The sequence below is a fragment of the Bidens hawaiensis genome, unplaced genomic scaffold, assembly GCF_021521415.1.
Source record: "Bidens hawaiensis isolate Kalapana, Puna unplaced genomic scaffold, B.hawaiensis_p1.1 tig00009828_1, whole genome shotgun sequence".
In the NCBI taxonomy this organism is placed as follows: Eukaryota; Viridiplantae; Streptophyta; class Magnoliopsida; order Asterales; family Asteraceae; genus Bidens; species Bidens hawaiensis.
Window position 1 is genome coordinate 114,418 of NW_027491736.1, and position 25,268 is coordinate 139,685.

Sequence of the window (25,268 nt, forward strand, 5' to 3'; positions counted from 1 at the left end):
TGACAACATGTTAAATTGATTCAGTGGCGGATCCAGGAATTTTTTTTAGGTGGTTCCCTCTTAATTTATAAGGTGGTTCCTACGCGTCTTCTATATATCCGTACACTATTATTTCGAAACTCGGGTGGTTCCGGGGAACCACCCGTTTGTATGCTGGATCCGCCAATGATTGATTGTAAACAGGTTGATGAGTTAACCTTATAAATCGTATATGTTATGTTTTATTCTTTCCAACTTTAATTGTGTTGATCAGGCGACCTATTTTATATTTTCTTGTCATTTTTGTACTTCATAGGCTGCAGTAAGTAACTCAACACAATTAATATTAAATGAAAACACTTGCGTCTACTCATACAAATAAGAAATTTTGGCAAAACATTTTGTTGCTTGTGCCTTGTTGATACGTGTTGAAATGAAAGTTCTAGAAGTCAAAATGAACTGCTTATTTTGCTAACAAGAAACCAAACTCACACCACCCACGTCTTAGGAAGTTAGGCCAACGGTTCGTAACTCACTCCTAACTCCCCAATATTCTAATTTGAATTTCCATAAGTAATGAATATTATTAATATATTATATTACTTTAATCTTGTTTACCTCTTTTACTTTCTAATGACTTGATAATCAACAACAACAATAATAATAATAAAAGAAACATTACACGTTAACAAGCAATCAAAAATGCCCCTTCCTTTCTTTTTCCTTATTTTCTACGGAATATTCATTTATATATAAAAAAAAAAAGTGTCAACCGTTTTGAAATCGTCAATGACATTATGTGGTGTTTCCACTTTGAATTCTTCTTCGTTTTTGGCAACCTAAATAGCCATCACTTATCCCATTATATTCAACCTCAACCGTCTTCCTCCACAATCCCACAACTTCACTTTTTTTATATAAAAAAAACACATCTCCTTTGGTTTCTTATTTTTTGTTTCATTAAAAACTTTAGATAAAACATGAGTTCAAATAATCTAGATGATCCAGGTGTGATGGAGGTAACAGGAAGAGTACTAATTGCCACCATAGTTGCTTTGATCATCGTACTCGTACTAGTTGTCATGTTCCACATGTATGCTAAGTGGTTATGGCACCGTCGCCAACAAGGTATAGACAGCTCGAACGCCCGTCGTCACCAAGAGCAGCACGCGGGCGTTACTGTCCTGAGGCGCGGCCTAGACGCCGCGTTTCTTAAAACGTTACCCATTATCCAATTCGATTTGAAAGACTTTAAAGACGGCCTTGAATGCTCGGTTTGTTTAACCGAGCTAGAACAAGGGGAAAAAACTCGGGTTTTGCCTAAGTGTAGTCACGCGTTTCATGCAGAGTGTATAGACATGTGGTTTCATTCACATTCAACTTGTCCGATTTGTAGAAACTCCGTTTCTGAGCAAACAGAAGTTTCTGTTGAGAGCTTGCTTGATTCAAATCATGCGGCTGAAGAATCGTCGAGAAACAGTGGCGATTTCCCGACGAATGTATTGTTTTGGGGGGATGAGATGGAAGTAAGCACGTTGACTTCGCAATTGGTGGAAGCTAATAATAACCATCAAGCTCCGGTTTTGCCGTTTGAACTAACTTCAGCTTCAACATCAGCATCATCGTCGTCGTCGAGCAATAAGGATAGATTGAAGCCGGATTTAGTAATTGATATACCGAGGCAAGGACAAGGGAGTGAGGAAGAAGATGCAAGAACTCCAATTATGAGATCATTAAGGAGAATTTTGAGCAGTAGTAGAAGGTTTAATCCTTTTAGCCCGGGTTCGGAACAAGCCCAAAGTTAATTGTTTGACATTTGTTAATTTGTTGATTTATGTATAGAAATTGTTGGAAACAAAACCTTTTGATTTTTGATTTTATAGTTGTTAGTAGTTTGGGTTGAGAGTAAATCATGAATGTATATGTACCCGCTCCTCTAATGCAGAAATTTGCATAAAGAAAGGAAGTGTTAAAAGAAATTAAATATGTATGTATGATAGTACTTGTATAAGTATTCAACAAGTGACAAATGTGCTTTAAGAACAAGGAAACAATGAGGTTGTTTGTATGGTTATGTTTGTTTTGTTGTGTTAGAGAAAAGGTTTAACATGTATTTATACATTCTGGTCTTTTATATCTTCTGTTATGATCTACAGGAAACAAACACACAATTTCTCAATAATTGGCACTTTCTGAATCATGACGGACATGTCGATTGGAGCATGCCCTTAGTGAGTCACATCTGCAACGAATGGGTTGGGGTGCGGCTTGTGAACATGTCGAGCCGAGCTAGTTCAGTTAGTAAATGAAGCATACTGAACTCAGCCTTTGAACAGGACAAGGCAAGTGCGCATTTATTTTTGACATAATTAGCATACTAAACATGTCCTGATATCCTTATATAGGATACAGCTTTATATACTTATCATTATTCGGTTAAGATGGTTTGTCAATTTAGTAATTTACTTTACAGGTTCAATAAAGTCAAAGACCAAATCTATAGTAAACAACTGATTGGGAGATTTGCATACCAAACAAGAATAAACATAAGTGATAAGTTTAAACTTGGAGCACAAATAACTTTATAGATAACTAAAATTAAAGTACCAAAACGCATGGATTTAAGCTAATTGGATTCTATCAGTTGGGCTGAAATTAAAAGAGAGCAAAGAGCCCACGGAACATTTGAAGGCTAGATGTTGGAACTATTGGGAGTTCACGTGGATGTAAAAAGGAGAGTGTTTTTTTTTGTGGAGGGGGGGGGGGGGGGTGGGGGGGGTGGGGTTGTATTTCCCTTAGTTGATGTAAACAAGGCACTAGGATGAGGGTAGTGGGCCGCGGACGACGTGGCTGTCGTGCACACCACTACCACGATTGCGTGAACTGGGCCGCGGACGGCGGGGCGAGCCGGTCCACGGGACTCAAAAGAGCCGTTGGGCATGGGGTAGATAACAAACTTGGGGGTGGATCAATCAAACCCCACTACACCCTCTGGGGCTTGATCCAAAGACTTGTGTACATGGTCTGATTTTGATCAAACATTGTTTGTGATCTTGTGTTTATTTTATTTTGGGCCAAAATTACCAAGGACTATATTGTTTAAACACACCAAGTTTCACTGTTTTAAAACCCGAGGATTAAACCGTAACAGCAAAACTCAGATTCAATCATAGAGATTGAAGTCATCATCTTAATTAGGAAATATGGTTTGAAATCATTTGCCAAATAACTTGTTTAATCGAGTCGCTCCAACCATAATTTAGTTATTTGATGAACTAAATGTCACAATCTATATTTAAGTGCGTTTGGTAAACAGTAAACACCAATTAAAGAACCAAATTTCTTATAACATAAAGCCAACTTTTATATGATTTATATTTAGCATGTATAATACGAGATACGAAGTACCCGGCGTTACTTAGTTGGTCGTTAAAAAAAAATGTATAATACGGGGTCACTCCTATATTTTTGTAGTGTCCTCTAAAGCGTCAAGTCAAACTTGTGAAATGAAAGAATTACCACGTGACAAGTTGAAAGGCTCGGTGTGTCACAAGTAAAAGGATAAGGGGATAGAGTACTTTTACCACCTATATTATATTATTATGCTAGTACGAACATTATTGGGATCAGGGGATACCTACTGTTAATAGGACGACAACTGATCACTCACATTAATTAATTGCTTATAATTTGATATGTTATCTCCATTCTCTTTAGCCAACGTTGTTATCCATACCTAATTAACTAATTTACATATCGAGTTTATGTAAAATGCATACATCAATTAACACACATTTCATACGACAAGACTTTCAAGTTAGTTTCTCAAAATAATGATTACAACCTTTTAATACGAGCCACCGATATCAATTTAGGGAGGGAGAGGTGAGCTTCTCAATTATCCATAGTTTCACTAACCGTACACTGTCATGTCATGTCATTTACATTTTAAACTATCCTAAAACCCGTTAAACCAAAGACACCACCACCACTTCTCTCAAATACCCTGAAATCATTGTTTTATTTATTTATTTATTTTATAAAAGCTAGGTGACTACTGATTGGGTATGATAGATTGAGGACCCATAAACAACTACAATTTTAAACTCCAACACCAATTTGTGGTTAAACAACAGGGCAACGACGGTGTTCTCTCTTTAAATTGCCATATATTACATACCCACATCCTAGTACTGGTAGACGCCCTGCCCCCTCCTCCGCCTTTAGGTAATCCAGTTTTTCAAACGTTTAAACTTTAAACCGAACTTCTAGAGAACCAAAAATGAGTGTAAGTAAATTAAGTATCAAATCTTATCTCATTGTTAGACTAGTTAGAAACCTTTTAGCTATTCTAGTAACTAAAATTATTTAATTGACATGATGATTATATATATGACACACGTTTAATAAGTAGGAAATAGTGGACGGCCCAAGACCATACATATATGTCAATATAAACACCACACTTAAACTCATCAACACCACACTACTTTTATCAAATCCAAAAATCAAACAACTTTATTGTTGCCGGAATGTTCAACTTTCGTCTAATCCTTTTAGCATCATTATTGCTAACTTCGGTTGTTCATGGAACCACACTACCATCCTTAATCAAATCAACATGTTCCACCACCTTATACCCACAACTTTGCTATACCACCCTCTCCACCACCACACTTTCAACCACTTCAACTAAAAAAGACTTGATCCAAATCACCATCAATACCATAAGCCGCATACTCTCAACCGATGCCACTCTCACCAAACGCACCAAACTTGCTCTCCTTGACTGCTTAGAGCTAGGATCCGAAACCATAAGACGAATCGACACGGTGATCGACGACCTTAAGGCGTATCCAAACAAGAAACCTATACACCAACATGCTAACGATCTTAAAACCCTCATGAGTACCACTATCACCAACAAGGAAACTTGTTTGGACGGTTTATCGCACGAGACACCCTCCTGGCTGTTACGCAAATTAGTTATTAAAAAACAGGACAAAGGAGGAAAGATGTGTAGCAATGTACTAGCTATGATTAAGAGCATGACGGATTCGGATATTGTAGACCATGAAGAGGTTAATATTAAAATGTTTAAGGATGATGAGAATATAGTGATGTGGCCCGAGTGGTTGTCTGCTGGAGACAGGAAGTTGTTGCAGTCGGGTACAGACACGGTAAACGTGACTGTGGCGGCTGATGGTAGTGGAGACTATACGACTGTGGCGGCTGCGGTGGCGGCCGCACCCTCGAAAAGTGGAACGAGGTATGTGATAAAAATAAAGGCGGGTGTGTATAGGGAGAATGTTAATATTCCAAGTAGTAAAACAAACTTGATGTTTATCGGGGACGGAAGGAGTAACACGATTATTACCGCGAACGACAGCGTTGCGGGCGGGAACACCACCTTCAAATCTGCAACCGTAGGTAAGTGAAGTGTTCGTTTTTTTAACTGATTTAATAATGAATCAAAGTTTGCTAATTCCTTTTAGGATTTCAACATGTTTTGGACTAAAATCAGAAAATGTAGATTTTAATCGAGAAAATTAACAAAATGGTATTTAACTTTGTTTTGACTTAGGTTTCTAGTCAATGTCTTTTGGGGCCATGAATCTCAATCTATATCAACATATTTCAAACTGGCACAAAATATTTGATCTTTTGAGACAGTAGATTTAAAAAGGCGCAGAAAGTTGATTTTTTTGTTAAAACGTAATGCATGAAATTCGAAAGTGGTACGGGAGATTTCATTCTGACGCAGAAGAATTTTGCCTTCTGTTTTGGTGTAAGCATCATAATTTTTTTTTAAATTAATGAAACCAAAAAAGTTATATATATAGCTATTTTTGTAATTTCAAAAGGTTATGTTTATCTATCTAGTGGTTAAATGGATATTTTCTTATGTTCCCAAAAACAAATCCTCTTTTCATTGAATAACACAACCAAAATTAACATCTTAACTTGACACGTTTCTGCCTCAATTTTCATCAAAAGATCGTAATCTACAAATTTTGAATTAGGACAATTATTGCCATTGAAGTCTAAAGTAGTTTAGTCGTAAGACAACGCCGACTTTGTTGACTCACTGGCCGTAAATTACGAGTAAGCAAACCACTATTTTTTTTAGTGTGTGTTCTACAATTTTGATTATGGTTTTTGAAGTTTTGTACATATGTGAACTTAAATGAAATCAAATTTATTCGAACTTGATTTAAATTAATTCGAATTCAAGTTTCAAATTTGAATTGAATTGCATTTCGAATATGACATATATAATACAAATTCAAATTAAAGAATTCAACTTTTAATCAAATAAAAATAAAAAACAAATATAAAAAAAAACAATATTTATTTTAGTAGTCAATTCGATTAACTCGAAAATTCAATATTGATTCATTAACACTTACGATCTGTATTATTATATCCAAAAGTAATAGCTATCTGTAATAAATATAAATTCAAATAGTCGAATTTAAAAAATTAATAAAATAGTAAAGTAGTGCTCCACGCAATACATTTATTTATTCTTTGCCGTTCATTATAATAATATATATTTTTGTGACAGAATATAATAAAATTTAAGATGAAATAAAGAAAAGGCCCTCTTTCGATTCTTTTGAACATGCATAATCATCTCAGTATCTCACTCAATTTCAATATTTCGTTTTCTTCAAAATATAACTACTTTCACAAAAAAAAAACTAATACAAAACTATAAAGCAAAACCACTTTACCCTACCAATTCCCACCAATGTTTTGCGAAATGTCGGTTCGACCGGTTCATGTTATTATCTCCAAATCAAGCCAACGACATGTACCGATTTAGTTGGCCGCCATATGGTCCTGTTTCTAAAGATTATTTCCAACGTACCCATTTCACTTTTAAAATTTAACAAACAATGAAATATGTACAAACATACATGTGGCATTGTCCACTTTGCAATTTGAATGGTCATGTATCAATCATTTCCTTTGATTTATGATGCTTGTAGCAGCGGTGGGAGATGGATTCTTGGCACGGGACATCACATTTCAAAATTCAGCAGGGCCGTCAGGGCACCAAGCCGTGGCACTACGTGTTGGATCTGATTTCTCAGCATTCTACAGATGTGGTATGCTAGCCTACCAAGACACCCTTTACGTTCACTCCAATAGACAGTTTTACTACGAATGCATGGTGGCTGGCACGGTCGACTTCATTTTTGGCAATGCGGCAGTTGTCTTTCAAGACTGTGACATCCAGGCTCGCCGCCCGGACCCCAAGCAAAAGAATATGCTCACAGCTCAAGGGCGAACTGATCCTAACCAAAACACGGGCATCGTTATTCAAAAGTGTAGAATAAGTGCAACTTCTGACCTACAACCTGTTCAAGCCGATTTTCCAACGTATCTTGGAAGGCCATGGAAGGAGTATTCGAGAACGGTGGTGATGCAGTCATCCATTAGTGATGTGATCGACCCTGCGGGATGGTACCCGTGGAATGGGGATTTTGCACTTGACACGTTGTATTACCGAGAGTATCAAAATACAGGGCCTGGGGCTGACACGTCTAAGCGAGTGACATGGAAAGGGTGGGGCGTGATTACTAGTACCGCGGAGGCCGAGAGTTTTACTCCTGGCACCTTCATTGAAGGAGATAGTTGGTTGCAGTCTACTGGCTTCCCCTTCTCGCTTGGTCTGTAATGCTGCTACTACTAGTACTACTAGTGTTGTTGCATGTGACTTGTAATAGTTCTTAATAAAAGCCATTGTGCTTATTTTGTTCATGTTGTATCGTTTTATAATATAAAGTATGTTATTTTATTGTTATGGAACCCAACACCTAGATTTCTAAAATACTTGATGATGATTGTGATAGCAGAATTTTATCCAAGCATTTACAAAGACAGAATTACAAATTTTACCATAACATTGTGGATGCAGAATTTTACTTGGACACGATGAAAGAGACGGTGTGGGAGACAATGATCTTGCCCTTTGTTTGTGATAATGTGTTCAGAGACGGTGACGGTTGTGTAGGTGGTGATGGTGGGTGTATTATGCGGTGGTGTACTGGTTGCCGACGATTGGATAATGGGTTGAAGATGAATGATTAATTTTATAAGTATAATTAGTTGATTATAAATAATAAAAGAAAAGGGAAAAGGGAAAAGGATAATATACCTTTGACTTAACGATGAAATTAAATGAAGTTAACGATTTGGACGTAAATGACAAGAAGTGGGAAACCTCGGTGGTCAAGTTGCGGAAAATAATTTCTTTGACGAAAGTCGCATAATTAGAAAAATCTCATGGACGATTTTGGGCCTCTGGCACTTTACTCTTTTGAAAAATCTCAAGAAGTGGGTATGTATCTAGACCCCCAAAACCAAGTGCGATTTGACTATTGAAAATAGATTAATACTAACATGTTTGCATGTTAACATATATTTATAAATATTGAGACAAAATTTTGCGTTTAAATGAATTATTGAGTTTTTTTTTTCTTTTTAGATTATTTAAAACATGAAAATTATTAAATAACATAATGAAGCTCAATGGGACATTGGCACTTTTTAGAAAAAATATTACGTACTATTACAAGGTCATGATGCTATAGCATCAATCAACATTAGCATTATAAACCAAGCGAGAATGGGAAGCCAGTAGATTGCAACCAAACACCTCCGTCAATGAAGCTTCCAGGAGTAAAACTCTCGGCCTCCGCGGTACTATTAATCACACCCCACCCTTTCCATGTCACTCACTTTGACGTGTCAGCCCCAGGCCCTGTATTTTGATACTCTCGGTAATACAACGTGTCAAGCGCAAATTCCCCATCCCACGGGTACCATCCTGCAGGGTCGATCACTTCACCGATAGATGATTGCATCACCACCGTTCTCGAATACTCCTTCCATGGCCTTCCAAGATACGTTAGAAAATCGTCTTGAACAGGTTGTAGGTCAGAAGTTGCATTTATTCTACACTTTTTGAAGAAACGTGGATCTACTCACTGGTAGCAGATCTACTTTCCTCGGGTGTGAAGAAACGTGGATCTGCTCACTGGTAGCAGATCTACTTTCCTCGGGTGTGATTATACTATTTCACCGATGGTTCTTCTGGATCCGTGCTCTTCCACCTACAAAATGAACAGCGCCGTTACTTACCCCTCAGAAAGGGACAGAGGGGTCCTCTTTGGGGTAACCCTCCGGCGTGAGAATCAGTATATTGTGGAGAAGATGATAATGTGTGTAAGGGAGTCTCAAGAGTATTGCTTAATAGCTGAATACCCTCTGATTGTGAGACTGTGTGTTTGTATGTAACTGATTGTGAGTGAATGTAATTCAATATGATTGAATGTGATATCACTGCCTGTAACTGTCAATGATTGAGTATGAATGTGTCATCAAAGTGGAGTTGATGCTGTATTTATAATGCTAGGATTTCCACTGATTGGGCTCAACCTCGTTGGCCTCCTCCAATCGCACTGCGCCACGTGTCCTCTGGGACACCTGGCGCTTTCTCGTTGGTTGTAATCACGTGGTAACACATGTGTCATGCTGAGTTGTCGACCTTTCATTTGGCAGCTGTCAACATCAGCATATTCTTACTCCTTAAAAAGATGCCTTCTGGAAGGTTGTCTGATGTGCACACTCAAGGTTGCCCTAATCCTGATTTGGATAAGGACGAGGTTGATTATGTGCACGTATGATATGCGCCCACCCTGAGGATGCGCGAGGTCTTCTCTTTATTCTCACGCGCAGATATTTCATGCGCAGATGTGATATGCACGAGCATGTGATATGCGCCGCGCGCTGATGCGCTGCGCGCATATGTGATGCGCGAGCATATGTGTGCCTGGGCAGATGTGATATGCACGGGCATGTGATATGCGCCGCGCGCATATGTGATGCGCGAGCATATGTGTGCCTGGGCATATGATGCCTGAGCATGTTTTGTATGCGCCATGCGCATAGGTTTTGGCTTTGTGCCTTCATAATGTCTTTATCTTGTGGGTTGACCCGCCTTGCTCGGTGTTGAGGTGGGTACATACCTCTTCAAGCCCCCCCAGTCTAATGTGTGTCTTATCTCGCGCGAGCGCGGTAAGATGGATATTAGACTTACTGATTTGGTCTTTTAAAGGGGGTTTTGTCGTTTTATTGGTTGTTTCCATCGTTGCGCGAAGTTCTATCCATTTGGTTGAAAACGAAGGGTCCAAACACGTGGTTAGTTGGTGGTGACGTGCGCCGTAAACATGTCAGACGTTTCGTGTGCTCGAGGTGCTACAGTTGCCTCTCATGTCCCCTCACACAGCTGTCTTGAACACGTGTCGCGCTCGCATTGGTTAGCACCTGCGAGTGGGGGCGCGTCTCTGTTCCGTGGCAGGTCGGTTACATTTTTATGTCCCCTCAACAGTGTTAGGAACACGTGTCGCGCCCTCGTTGGCTTGCACCTGCGAGTGGGGGCGCGTGAAATCCGATCAGTTGCCACATTTCTCTCTCCTGGGCCTATAAAAGCAGGCCCTTAGGAAAATTTTTTATCTTCATCTTCATTGTTGCTAATTTTCGAGTTTCTGCCTTTCACATTCTGATTTGAGAGTTTTCATCTTTTCGATTTTTCGAATATCTGCTGCTGCAGTTGTATGTCTGATAGTTCAGACTCGTCTAGGCCCTCAATCACCTCTATTGCCTCTCGAAGACGCCGTGTGAAATCTGTGGTGATGTCGACATTGAAACAAAAGGGGAAGGGGAAGGGGAAGAGGGTTGTTGAGACCACATCTGAGGAAGTAGGGAGGACCAAGGCCACCAAAAGGTGGAATGAAATCCCCTGCAAATTGAAGCAGGCCGATCTCGACAGCCTCATCGCCTCTCAGGGCTTTCTCCCCCTGTTTGGCTGCATGTTGCCTGGGGCCGGGCAAACGGCGGCGGACCCGCCTGCCGGCTATATATCCCTATATAGCCACTTTTTCACCCACTGCAACCTTCGTCTCCCGATAACAAGGTTTGTGGGTGCACTGCTGAAGTTCTATGGGATTCATATATCCCAAGTCCATCCTTTTGGACTTGTGCGCATGACTCACTTTGAGTTCATGTGCAAATCCCAGCGCGAGGAGCCTACCCCTCGGCGCTTTCAGTATTTTTATAAGGCCAAGATCCAAGACAATTGGTTCTCCTTTATTCCTCGCAGTCAGAAGGTGAAGTGCTCCACTGTTTCATTCAAGAGCCTTCATGACTGGTCTGAGAGGTTCTTCTACATTAGGGCTGGTGTGATACCCATCCGTATGACCATGCGCTCCATCTCTTCTGCGCCTGCGGATGTGGGTGTCCTCAAGAACCCAACTGGCGCCTGGGTTAAGAAACTGACCGCCGAACCTTCCCTTCGAAGAAAATTTGCGAGGAGGCGCTGGTGGGGGTCGGCATGAGTAAGCTATGGGCCGACAGCGCGCTTGAGCCCGTTATCCAAGTCGACGGGTTGTGTAAGTTTATTTCATTGCTTTATTTATTTTTTCTGCGCGAACATAATTCTTTTGCTGATATCACTTGACTTGTTTTTGCGCAGTCTCCAAGGATTATATCCTTGCCGCTTATGATGATCAAGTGGAGGGTGGCTCCGTCGCGCTTGGCGCTGGGGAGGTTGGTTTCCCAGATCGCTTCGATGACATGTTCATCCCAGTGGATCTGGATTTTGACTTTGACAGTGACGCGCCTGGTAAACCTTCGCACTTATGCTCATTCCTTTAGAATACCCAAGTTTATTAACAGTTCTGTTGCTTGTTTTGCAGATGCGCTTGAAAACTACGAGCTAGAGCTCGCGGAAGAGGAGGAGGAGGAAGAGGAGGCGCCCCTACTAAAGCGCAAAGCTAAGGGGAAATCTGGCGCAGGGGCCAGTAAGAAACAAAAGAAAGATGACACCCCTGTCGCTCATCCCCATGCTCAAACTATGGGACCTAAGGAAACCCAGGTGTTTACTACCAAGGTTTCTTTAGCTTCCCTGCCTGTGAGAGTGGGCAGACCTCCTGTCCACTTGAGGTATGGTGGCGTCACCTCCTCCGTTCGCGCGGCTGAAGAGAGAAGCAGTGCCGCGCCTGCAACAGGTATACTTTGCTTGTCTTCATCTGGTTGAATTGTTATTAAACCTTTGCTCCTTTGAATGTTTGCAGAACCGGCGACGGTAGCAGATCAGCCGACTGCGCCACAAGGTGCTAAGGCTGCGCCGGGGGCTGCTTCGGAGTCCCCTGTTCTACCCTCTGAAAAGGGTAGAATGAACTTTATGGCGATGTTCGCCTCGCGAACAGAATTGCGCCAAGGTAAGTTTTGCACATTTGTCTTCTGAATTTCTCCTTTTGGATTCAGTCATAAACCATTTTTCCTTGTTGATTTGTTCATAGGAGTTGTAGCTGGCGCACAAGTTGCTGGTGACACTCCTGGCGCCGTTGCCGGCGCCGCTGGTTCTGTTCCTGCTGCTGAGTCTCCCCTTATTGGGATTACCAAGGAGCAGGAAACCGTATTGCGCTCCGAACTGGCGGCGCCGAGACCTCCCTCGCCTCCTCCTACACGCAGCCCTCCCCGCGAGACTGGTTTGGAGCCCTCCCGGTCGCAGGAGAAGAGGCCTATTGAAGAAGATGAGGAGGATGAGGGGGCTCAAGCTGAAGACTCCTTGGGAGACCGCGCCAGCCCTGCGATGCCACAAGAGTTCGCAGCGCAGACTTCTGGTGGGGCTGGCGCTGACTTTTCTGCTTCATCCCCGCAGGTATGTTTTAATTTGTTGCTCCGCCGCGCGTACCTCCATATAAGTATGTTTTATGACTTAGAACATTTCTTGTGTTTTGCAGGGAGATGACCACGTTTACCGCCCGAGATGGAGTATTAATGAAGACAGCTCCTTCCAATCCTTGGGCGTATGCGAGGACTTCTGGGCTCATGCCGTGCCTCCTACTGAAAGGAGGTATCAGGAGGAGCGCACCCGCAGGTATGTTTTAATTTGTTGCTCCGCCGCGCGTACCTCCATATAAGTATGTTTTATGACTTAGAACATTTCTTGTGTTTTGCAGGGAGATGACCACGTTTACCTCCCGAGATGGAGTATTAATGAAGACAGCTCCTTCCAATCCTTGGGCGTATGCGAGGACTTCTGGGCTCATGCCGTGCCTCCTACTGAAAGGAGGTATCAGGAGGAGCGCACCCGCGCGGACTTGCTGAATGACCATATTTTCGCTGGGTCGGCTTTCTTTGCTGCCTCCCAGGAGCTTCGTCGTGATTGTATTAAAGTACGCGATGCTCTTGTGGAAGCCCAGCGAGAGGCTAAGGTGGCCGCCTGGAACCTTTCTGATGCTCGCGCACGAGCTGAGAAACTCCAGGCGGAGCTCAGCGAAAACCGAGCAAGTGCCAACACCGCCTATATTAAGCGCGGGCATGAGCTCCAAGCTGCGCGGGAGAAGCAGCAGGTGGCGGAGGCCGAAGTTGCCAAGTACGCGCGTAGAGTGCGTGTCTTGGAACAGCAGGCTGAGGCGCGTGACCAAGCTATCGTCCAGAGTATCACTGAGAAATCATCACTGGAGAGCGAGGTTGCGCGCCTGAAGAGGGAGTTGGCGGCCGCGCAGGCCGATAGAGATGAGGCCTTGGCGACGGCGGCGTCCAGCCAGGAAGCACTTGGTGCTGCGCAGGCGGAGAAAGAAAAAATTTTGGCGGCAGCAGCGTCTGATAAGGAGGAGCTAAAAAAGACCAAGGAAACTGTTGAGTTATTAAACTCCCAGGTTCCTGCCCTCGAGACGTCTGTTGCTGGCCTCGCGCAGGATCGCCAATGGCTGGTTTCTCAGGGCATGACTCGTTGCGCTTTGGCGATGAAATATTCCGTCGAGTTTCAGGCCCTTGTGATGGACTGCAATGCCGCCGCGCGCTTGGTGGGCCGAGCTGAAGGGTTTACGGATGGGTATGAATATGGCATGTTGAAGAAGAACCCATCCGAGTACCCTTACAAGAGCGACGCGGCCTGCGCGGACATGGCCGCGGTGGGGGAAAAGTATATGAATACTCCCATCCCCATCCTTATGCAGGTACCTTGACCTTAATGAGCTTTACTTGACTAATTTTTCCAAGTGTTTTGTACTCAATACTTTCCAATGATTTTGCAGATAGCTGCGCTTGCTGACCAGCCCGACCTCGGCGCGCTAAAGCAGTTGCTCGATGAATGCGAGAGGGCTGGTAGCGATGATGGTGGCGCGGGAGATGTTGCCCCTGCCAGCGGCTCTGGCGCTGCGAAAGAATCTGCTCCTGACACCGTCGTGATAGAAGACTCCAATGAGGAGGAAGAACTTGACTATGGTCAGTTCGGAGATGAGGAGCAGGCCGCGCCAGATGCTGCGGGAGATGATAAGGGTGATGAAGTGGCTGACGTCGACGTGGAGACTTGAGAAGCCCTTCATCAAATTTTATAATTTTTTTTTTTTATACTTGTAATTTGTAACTCATCATACTTGTAAATTTCAATGCTATGGAATGAAACTTGTTTTCTCTTTTTTACATCTTGCGCATTTCCAATCATCTCTTCATGTTTGCTTGTATAGATATAAGATATGCTTGCACGTTAAAATAAGAACAAGGTTGTAAGGAAATTATTCACTTAACCATAGTCCTATTTTGTAAGTGGTTTCGCAGTATCTTGTTTATGCTGACATGCGCGATAACTTTTCACAATTCCTTTTTCGCGCGTCGTTGTCGCGCGGTTTTTATATGGAAGTATGAGTTTTAGCCATTACATGTCAGCATGTGTTACTCAGATACCCACTATGATTCCTAGCGCGACCTCGACCTGAGACCTTAACAACTATGATATGGCATGTACTTTGCCTTAGTTGTGTTTAAGGATTTTTATGATCAGGCTGCGCGGGATGTAAGATGGATGTTTGTGAGTGTTTTGAGCTAAGGCTCTTTGTTTTGGGCTAAGGCCCTGACGTTTTAGAGTTAAGACTCATTAACGTGTTTGAGCTAAGGCTCGTAGGTTTGGGCTAAGGCCCTGACGTTTTAGAGTTAAGACTCGTTAACGCGTTTGAGCTAAGGCTCGCGCATGTATGTTTTACTTCGTTTTATTTTGTTTTGAAGTCAATATAGTGTTGTCGTATTGCTCCAAATTAATAAAGGAAGTGTGAAACATGTATGCAAAGGTAATAGAACAAATATTGAAAGATTGCGCGAATCATCATTCATGATGGCTTAAAAGCCTTGATTACATATTTGAACTTTTACATGAAGCATTTTCTAAGCTGTGCCGCGTTCCACGCGCGCGGTATCTTTTTTCCATTCAAATCTTTTAAAGTGTACGCGCCTTTCCCCAAATCTTCTGAAATTTGATAAGGTCCCTCCCAATTGGGAGACATTTTTCCTAGGGGTATCGCGCGGCTAGCTTCATTGTTTCGAAGGACAAAATCATTTTTCTTGAAGTGGCATTCTTTAACGCGCTGATTATAATATTTTTCCAGCTTTTTCTTGTATTTGGCTTCATTGATGATAGCCGCTTCTCTGCGCCCTTCAAGCAAGTTGAGGTCCAATCTTCTTTCGCGCTCGTTATCAGTCTTGCTCATCATGAGTACCCTATGGGATGGGCATCCAATTTCTGCTGGGATCATAGCCTCTGTCCCATAGGTTAGGCTGAACGGGGATTCGCCATTGCTAGTTTTGCTTAATGTCCTGTGCGCCCACAGGACATTAGGTAACTCTTCGACCCAAGAATGGGATTCTCCCTCCAACCTTTTCTTCAGCCCATTTAACAAACTTTGATTCGCGCGCTCCACTTGGCCATTCCCCTGAGGGTGGTAGACCGAAGTGAAGATTTGTTTGATGTGCAATTCTTTGAGCCAGCTGGATATCTTCCTGTCAGTGAATTGTTTGCCATTGTCGCTCACAATTTCCATAGGAAGGCCAAAACGGCAAATGATGTGGCTCCAGATAAATTGCCTCATCGCCTCAGCTGTGATTTTTGCTAGTGGCTTGGCTTCAACCCATTTTGTGAAATAGTCTACTGCCACTACCAAAAATTTCACTCGCCCTTGCGCTTGCGGCAGGGGCCCCACAATATCAATGGCCCATTTGTGGAAAGGCCATGCAGAGGTCACTGGAATCAAGTTGTTCTTTGGCCGCATGGTGTTTGGCGCGTGGCTCTGACATGCCTTGCATTTTTGGATTTCTTTTAGCGCATCCAAGTACATGCCTGGCCAATAGTAGCCTGCGCTCATTGCCTTGGCAACCACCATGCGCGGGCCAGCGTGTATTCCGCAGATCCCTTCGTGAATCTCCCTAATCACATAGCTTGCTTCTTCAGCATCCAGGCATTTCATGAGCGGTCCAAGATAAGAGCGTCGATATAATGTACCCTCAAGTAGTTCATAGTTCTGCGCCTTGTGTCTTATCTTCCTCGCCTGTGCGCGATCGTCTGGTAATTTCCCCTCCTTCAGGAATTCCATTATTGGAGTTATCCAGGATGAAGGGGTTGTATGAATTACAAGGACCGATTGCGTTTGCACTGACGGGCTGCTCATTACTTCCACCCTGACATCTTTGCCAAAGTGATCAAAATTAGTTGACGCCATTTTACTCAAAGCGTCCGCGGACTTATTTTCGCTGCGCGAGATGTGTATGATTCTGAAGAAGTCAAACTGCTCAACAAGCTTTTTTGCCTGCTCTAGATATAGAGGCATTGTGTTCTCCTTGGCGTCATATAGGCCGTTGACCTGAGCAGCTACCAAGTAAGAATCAACATGTGCCTCTAGCCTTTTAACTCCAAACTTGCGCGCAATGCGCAGACCAGCCAGCAGGGCTTCATACTCAGCCTCATTGTTGGTACTCTTGAAGTCCAACCTAATAGCATAAGTATATTCATGATTATCAGGGTCCACCAGTTTGAGGCCTGCGCCGGACCCTTCGCTGTTGGAGGCTCCATCAGTGAATAGCCTCCAAACATCTTCTTCATCATTTGCTCGCGGAGGGTCTACCTCGCGCTGAGCTTCTTCAATCTTTCCCTCTGGGATTTCCGTGATGAAATCCGCTAAAACTTGACCCTTTATTGCTGGACGGGGCTTATAGGTGATCGTGTGTTCACCTAATTCCAGCGCCCACTTTGTCAGCCTTCCGGAGAGCGCAGGGCGTCGCAAGACTTGCTGGATGTTTTAACCAGTCAGAACTTCAATAGGATGACCATTGAAGTATCTATGGAGCTTGCGCGACGCGTGTGTTAGTGACAAAACTAACTTTTCCATGATGGAATAGCGCGTCTCAGGGTCTGTGAGCACCCGACTCACATAGTAGATTGGCGTTTGGATCCCCTTGCGATCCACCAATAATACTGCGCCGATGGCGCGATCTCCAGCTGACAAGTACAATGTAAGGGTTTCGCCAGGAAGTGGAGCTGTGAGCGCGGGCAGTTTTATGAGACATTCTTTTATCTCAGTGAATGCTTGCTCAGCCTCAGGCGTCCACTTGAATTGGCTCTTCTTCAAGCAGTTCCTCAAAGTGTTAACGAATGGAGTAGATTTGCTGGCGTGGTTCGCTAGGAACCTGTTGATTGACACCAGTCTACCATTCAGCTTCTGAACCTCTTTCATGGTGGATGGTGAAGGCATGTCAAGGATGGCTTCCACCTTTTCAGGGTTCACCTTGAAACCATCCTTAGTGACCATTACACCAAGAAATTTCCCCTCTTCCGCGCCGAAAGTACATTTGCTCGGGTTCAGCTTCATGTTAACTTCCGTTAGGCGCTGAAGAGTTTCCTCGATGTCTTTGAGCATTTGTCTCTCCTCCCTGCTCTTGATCACCAAATCATCAACATAGACTTCTAGATTTCTTCCGATCTGTTCACTGAAAACCGAATCCATAAGTCTCTGATAGGTGGCGCCCGCATTTTTTAGACCAAAGGGCATTTTCGTGTAACAAAAAACACCCTTGTCGGTCCTGAAGGCCGTCTTGTCTTCGTCTTGTGGTGCCATTTGAATCTGGTGATAGCCTTTGTAGGCATCCAGGAAACATTTGAACTTGAATGGCGCCACGGAGTCCACCTTTGCGTCGATGTTTGGGAGGGGGTAACAGTCTTTCGGACATGCTTTGTTGAGGTCCTTGAAGTCAATACACATCCTCCATGACCCGTTGCTTTTCTTTACCATCACAGGATTGGCTACCCACGTCTGGTATCGGATCGGGCGGATGATGTTTGCGCGCAACAGGTCCTCCACTTGCTCATTCATGGCCTTCGCCTTTTCATCCCCCATGATTCTCTTTTTCTGAGCAATTGGCTCCACCGACTTGAACGTGTTAAGAGAATGTTGCGCCAGGTTTCGCGGGACCCCCGTCATATCGGAGTGCTGCCACGCGAAAACCGACGTGTATTTTGTGAGCAACCTTTTCATTCTCAATCTCGTTTCGTCTGAAATGGTAGCGCCAATTGTGACCGTTTGCTCTGGGAATTTTGGGTTTAAAATCCACTTCTCTGGCGCATTGTCCGCCATTGGAAGTTTCATTCTCCCTTCCCGCGGCGTACTTGTCACTGCGCACAAATGATCGCGGTAAACAAATGTTACGCCTGTTTGTGTAGGGAACCCCAATGCGCCGTGCGCTGGCGACGGTACAGCATTAAATTGAGCAATCGTTCCCCTACCCAGGATCATATTGTGGCATGACGTGGTGGGCAAGACCAAGAAGTTGACAACTTCGGCTCGCTTGTGCTCATCATCCCCCATAGTTAATTCAAACTGAATCTGGCCTAGGGGATGGATGATTTCATTTGAAACACCACAGATTGGTGCGTTCACAATTTCGAGCCGCGCTTGGTCTGCCGGGTCTAACTTTCTGAAACATTGCTCATACATAATGTCAGATTCGCTTCCAGTGTCCACCAGGACTTTTGACACTTCGTAATGAGCAATGTGTGTGGTGATGACGAGAGGACTGCTTATTGAAGGGCCTCCCCTGATTCTTGGGAAGATGACTTGCTGCTCGCGCCAATCCCCGTGGATTTGCTCGCTTCTCTTTTTTGACGTCTGCCCTTGTCGTCCCCCCTCAGCCACACAGATTCTTTTGTATTTCTTGCTGGCAGAGGCTCCTTCCGGTTGCTCATCTTCTATTCTTTGGTTTTTCACCAAGTGAGCCAGCCTGCCTGACTTTACATCCTTCTCGATCGCATCCTTTAAATGATGGCATGCGTCGGTGTTGTGGCCCGGGGACCTGTGAAATTCACAATATTTGCCACTGTTTTGCGGTCCCTTGTAGTGTAGTTGCTTGGGGGGCTTGAATTGGACATTCTCAGTACTTAACACCTGTGAAGGTGTTTTAGTGAGGGGTGTCCATATTCTTGGCAGAGGTCTGCTAGGATCTCTGCCGCCCTCCCTCTTGTCACCCTCCCCGCGATTACGAACATCTTTTTGGGGCTGGGGTGAGCTTGGTTGCGCTTGTTTTTCCGCGGAAGAAAAACTTGTTGGCTGCAACCTGGACCATACAGAGTTCTGTTTGGCCCTCTTCTCTTTGCTGCGCAGTGATTCAGCCTGATGCGCTCTTTCTCTTGCCCTATCTTGGGCAATCTGTTTTTCATTTCTCGCGAAAACTCGCGATGCCTCCATTAACTTGGCCCACGTGGTGGGCATGCCATCTTTGCTCACGAGAGCTCTTCGTAATTGATCACTGCGCGCGCCTTGTATAAAGGCCACGCGCAGGAGTTGCTCGGTTATACCTCCGATTGCCAAAGACTCCTGATTGAACCGAGTGATGTAATCTTCAATCGTCTCATCATTCCTGCGTACGCAGTGCATGATGTCATCAGGATCGCGCGTGTGCCTGCGCTGCTGTACGAAGTGGGCTTGGAACTTTTCTAATAGTTCCTCGAACCCATCAATTTGCCCTGTCGGCAAGCTCTCGAACCATACCCGCGCTGCGCCCGTGAGGCAGCGAGCAAACATATGACACCATGTTGGCATCGTCCAGCTCTCTAGGTTTCCCGTGTTATAGAAACCTTGTAAAAAGTCATCTGGATCTGTTGTGCCATCATATTTGCCCAGACCACTTGGCATCTTGGTCTTGTGCTGGATGGGAGCCTGCGCGATGCGCGCAGTAAACTTTGAGTGTTTTACCAGGATGGCTGGTCTGTAGGGCGTGGTTACGTCCACTTGCCCTCTGACCGGTGGGCTGTACGGCATGTGCAGATCCAGATCTGCTCTGGCTCCAGGCGCCATGTTCACAGGCGCGCGGAGCTGTGAGCCTCCTGCATGAGTATCCCGTGTCTTCCTCATGCTATGCACTTCTTCATCACTGAACTCAGTGTGTGCAGTGTGAACAGAATGTCCTTCTTCCGGCGCGCGCGGTCTTTTTGTAGTCTGCTTATCAAAAGCTTGCCTTTGTGTTTGGTCGGCTAGCTTCTTCTGCTTGACCATTTCATTGTACTTTTCCATCAGACGCCGCTGCTCGTTTATGAGCCATTCATTGGGATCATTTGTTTCTTCTTCTGGACCCATTGGTCCTTTCAGTTTCGCGCCGGCCATATTTTGTAACGTGAGATCGTCTGGAGGAGTTTCAGTCTGGCCGTGAGGGGTTGTGACGAAGGGACGGTTGCTGGTGGTACGCGTAGAATCACGCGGAACCCTCAGAACCTGTTGTCCGTCGTTAACACCCTCACGTTCAATATCCTCCAGAGCTTGATCAACGTTACGAACGCCAGAAACCATGGTGATTGATTTTTTTTTTTTTATAGATCTGATGAGATCTGATTGCCGTTTGTAACAGTGGATGGCGCCAATGAAGAAACGTGGATCTACTCACTGGTAGCAGATCTACTTTCCTCGGGTGTGAAGAAACGTGGATCTACTCACTGGTAGCAGATCTACTTTCCTCGGGTGTGATTATACTATTTCACCGATGGTTCTTCTGGATCCGTGCTCTTCCACCTACAAAATGAACAGCGCCGTTACTTACCCCTCAGAAAGGGACAGAGGGGTCCTCTTTGGGGTAACCCTCCGGCGTGAGAATCAGTATATTGTGGAGAAGATGATAATGTGTGTAAGGGAGTCTCAAGAGTATTGCTTAATAGCTGAATACCCTCTGATTGTGAGACTGTGTGATTGTATGTAACTGATTGTGAGTGAATGTAATTCAATATGATTGAATGTGATATCACTGCCTGTAACTGTCAATGATTGAGTATGAATGTGTCATCAAAGTGGAGTTGATGCTGTATTTATAATGCTAGGATTTCCACTGATTGGGCTCAACCTCGTTGGCCTCCTCCAATCGCACTGCGCCACGTGTCCTCTGGGACACCTGGCGCTTTCTCGTTGGTTGTAATCACGTGGTAACACATGTGTCATGCTGAGTTGTCGACCTTTCATTTGGCAGCTGTCAACATCAGCATATTCTTACTCCTTAAAAAGATGCCTTCTGGAAGGTTGTCTGATGTGCACACTCAAGGTTGCCCTAATCCTGATTTGGATAAGGACGAGGTTGATTATGTGCACGTATGATATGCGCCCACCCTGAGGATGCGCGAGGTCTTCTCTTTATTCTCACGCGCAGATATTTCATGCGCAGATGTGATATGCACGAGCATGTGATATGCGCCGCGCGCTGATGCGCTGCGCGCATATGTGATGCGCGAGCATATGTGTGCCTGGGCAGATGTGATATGCACGGGCATGTGATATGCGCCGCGCGCTGATGCGCCGCTCGCATATGTGATGCGCGAGCATATGTGTGCCTGGGCATATGATGCCTGAGCATGTTTTGTATGCGCCATGCGCATAGGTTTTGGCTTTGTGCCTTCATAATGTCTTTATCTTGTGGGTTGACCCGCCTTACTCGGTGTTGAGGTGGGTACATACCTCTTCACTTTTGAATAACAATGCCCGTGTTTTGGTTAGGATCAGTTCGCCCTTGAGCTGTGACCATATTCTTTTGCTTGGGGTTCGGGCGACGGGCTTGAATGTCACACTCTTGGAAAACAACTTGTGCATTGCCAAAAATGAAGTCGACCGTGCCAACCACCATGCAGTCGTAGTAAAACTGGCGATTGGAGTGAACGTAAAGGGTGTCTTGGTAGGCTAGCATACCACATCTATAGAATGCTGAGAAATCGGATCCAACACGCAGTGCCACCGCTTGGTGTCCTGACGGCCCTGCTGCATTTTGAAATGTGATGTCCCGTGCCAAGAATCCATCACCCACCGCAGCTACATCGATCATGATCACATGTTCATACAGAATGATTGATACGCTATTAAGATTGCAACACGCACAAACACATATAATGATTTGAACTTATATTTATTAAAGAGAAACAGTTAATAGTTTTTTCCATGATAATCTTATATATTAATAACATTTAACCAATATCTGAAACTAAAAATAATTGATGATAGAGATCGCATAGTAATATTATACATATCGATTCTCTTTTTGATCTACTTGATACATTGTTAATACATATTAATTAATATAATATAATAATGTTTTTATTGTCACGTTCCTTCTTTGTATATGTAAATATTTGACAGGTACCTGGCAAAAGTTTTTTAATTTGAAGCACAAAGATTCCACACCTTGCAATAGGTTTGGTTTTCTCGTAATCAAGGCCAGTGATTGAGTCAATTTAGTTTGGTTACGTTTAAAATGAAAATGGTCCTAAGCTAGAGGATTATGTTTTTATTTATAATTTTTTTGCAAATGAACACATTACTGACCTACGGTAGCTGAGTTGAAGGTATCGTTACCGCCTGCAACACTCTCGTTTGCGGTAATAATCGTGTTCTTCCTTCCGTCCCCGATAAACATCAAGTTTGTTTTGCTGCTTGGAATGTTCACATTCTCCCTATACACACCCGCCTTTATTTTTATCACATACCTTGTTCCACTTCTCAACGGCGCATCCGCCACAGCAGCCGCTACAGTCGTATAGTCTTCACTACCATCAGCCGCCACAATTACATCTGGCATTTCTGTCCCCAACTCCAACAATTTCCTGTCTCCAGCAGACAACCACTCTGGCCACGTCTCCTCATCAAACATTTTTATGTTGGACTCTGCCTGCTGGTCTGCCATATCCGAGTCCGTCATGTTCTTAATCATAGCTAGTACATTGCTACACATCTTTCCTCCATTGTCCTGATTCTTAATAACTAACTTGCACAACAGCTTGGAGGGTGTCTCGTGCGATAAGCTGTCCAAACAAGTTTCCTCGTTGGTGATAGTGGTACTCATGAAGGTTTTAAGATCGTTAGCATGTTGGTGAAGAGGTTTCTTGTTTGGATACGCCTTGAGGCCTTGGATCACCATGTCGATTCGTCTTATGGTTTCGGATCCTAGCTCTAGGCAGGTACCGAGAGCCATTTTGGTGCGTTTAGTGAGAGTGGCATCGGCTGTGAGTAGGTGGCTTATGGTTTGGAGATTGGTTTGGATGGTGTGTTTAGTTTTATTGATGGTGAGTTGGATCAAGTCTTTTTTAGTTGAATTGGAGGAAAGTGTGGTGGTGGAGAGGGTGGTATAGCAAAGTTGTGGGTATAAGGTGGTGGAACATGTTGATTTGATTAAGGATGGTAGTGTGGTTCCATGGACTACGGAAGTTAGCAGTAATAATGCTAAAAGGATTAGACGAAAGTTGAACATTGATGATTGATCCGGCGACAATGAAGATGTTTGATTCAGGATTTGATAAATGTAGTGTGGTGTTGATGATTATATATATGGCCCACTGGCCATGAACCTTCCACTACTTCCTATAATCCTATTTATTAAACTTGTGTCATTATATATTACTCTCTCCGTCCCATTGTAAGTGTCCTAATTTAATTTTTCAAATATTTTTTGTTTAACTTTGACTGATAATATTTTTGTTTGTGTTATATAATACTTGATGTAAAATATATGAATGATTGAGTTTTAAATATATTTTACATTGATATAATTTTCATCAAGTATTATATGACACGAACAAAAATATTTACGGTCAATGTTACAAAAGAAATACTTGAAAATTCAAACTATGACACTTATAATGGGACGGAAGGAGTATTTCTTTATTATTGATTTATCTAAAATCATCGTGCTTCTGCTTTTAATCAATAAAAATAATCATGAGCATCTTCAATGAGTGATGTGGCACATGTTTGAATTTACAAACACTCCTTACAAACCACTCCCCCATTGGAGTAGTATCAAGTTCTTGTAAAAGTTTGTAAACACAAACAACAAACACTTGAGATGGGCCATATTCAAATTATTATTATGATTATTATTATTATGATTATTATTATTATTATTATTATTATTAAATAAGGAGTTTGGTGTCGTTGGATCTTGATTGATTCACGTGGCACCAATCCTGTAGCCACTTCAATTTTGATTTTTTTTCGATTTTGTTTTGATGAAGTCCTGATTGTGCCACTTTGTGGCACTTTATTTGGTCTTTTTGGCTTGTTTTAGTTGCAATCCGATCGAATGTCAATTTTATATTTTGTTTTGTTTTGTTTTAGTTATGGTATCACCTCAACACTTGTGACCGACAACGCTTGAGTTTTACCGTTGCCCAGATTTCATCGACTTGTCCCGGTGCAACGCATCGGGTAAAACACTAGTTAATAATAAAAGAGGGTTTAGTTAAAATGCATAGTCTTCTAAAAATGAGAAGTCGTAGAAACTAGAAAGGGTATCAAATGGACTCCGATTGAACTCAAACTAGTGCCAGTAGAACTATCTTGTCGAACTCTACGATGTTAGATTTTTGGTTTTCGCTTTTCGATTTTTAGCTTGTAAATTTTAGTTTTTTTTTTCATATCATTGTCTCTTTTTATTAATAATTGAGTTTTTTTTTGTTGTTTATTTTCGTTATTGTGTGTTTTTTTACATTGTGTTTTTTTGTTCTACGATGTGTGTTATATTACTCATTGTTGTGTTATATTTTGTTCGGCATTATATTATATTTTGCGATCTATTGTGCTTTGTACCCTTTGTAGATAACATAACCAAAAGAGGGTTAATAAAGGAAAAAATAGGTGATGAGGTGACGGTTTGAAACAAAAACGGATAATAACCACTGGAGGAGAAATAAAGGTTTTTGTTGGTTGGTTGGTTTAAAATCTGATGATGTAACATACTAAGTTGGTGGTTTGAAAAAAAACAGCTGTTTGACACTGATGATGCTCTCATATACACTTTAATTACCAAAATAGCCAAAAGGGGGCAACTCGCTAGCTAGTACTGCAATAATATTGAGATTAAAATATAGACAATTGAATAGAAAGTTTCATCTTTTGATCTTAAAAGGTATAACCAAAATGCCCTAAAGA

The 25,268-nt window shown here is 43.0% G+C and overlaps 2 protein-coding genes and 1 pseudogene across 2 annotated transcripts; 2 read left to right on the forward strand and 1 right to left on the reverse strand.

The window, feature by feature from the left end:
- The first annotated feature begins 808 nt into the window (after nt 1-808).
- On the forward strand, nt 809-2,059 carry LOC143533639 (RING-H2 finger protein ATL3-like). The gene has a single exon (XM_077028349.1). The coding sequence runs from the start codon at nt 960-962 to the stop codon at nt 1,782-1,784; it is 825 nt and encodes a 274-aa protein (XP_076884464.1). The 5' UTR covers nt 809-959; the 3' UTR covers nt 1,785-2,059.
- A 2,408-nt stretch (nt 2,060-4,467) lies between these two features.
- On the forward strand, nt 4,468-7,681 carry LOC143533677 (pectinesterase-like). Its single transcript, XM_077028378.1, has 2 exons — nt 4,468-5,409; nt 6,975-7,681. The coding sequence occupies exons 1-2, from the start codon at nt 4,512-4,514 to the stop codon at nt 7,664-7,666; spliced, it is 1,590 nt and encodes a 529-aa protein (XP_076884493.1). The 5' UTR covers nt 4,468-4,511; the 3' UTR covers nt 7,667-7,681.
- A 917-nt stretch (nt 7,682-8,598) lies between these two features.
- Nucleotides 8,599-23,648, reverse strand: LOC143533641 (pectinesterase-like; annotated as a pseudogene).
- Nucleotides 23,649-25,268: the final 1,620 nt, after the last annotated feature.

Bases quoted from the DNA above. Each gene is read 5' to 3' on its own strand.
- LOC143533639 (XM_077028349.1), top strand. From the start codon at position 960: ATGAGTTCAAATAATCTAGATGATCCAGGTGTGATGGAGGTAACAGGA.
- LOC143533677 (XM_077028378.1), top strand. From the start codon at position 4,512: ATGTTCAACTTTCGTCTAATCCTTTTAGCATCATTATTGCTAACTTCG. The intron at 5,410-6,974 runs GTAAGTGAAGTG...TGATGCTTGTAG, and splicing joins CTTCAAATCTGCAACCGTAG to CAGCGGTGGGAGATGGATTC.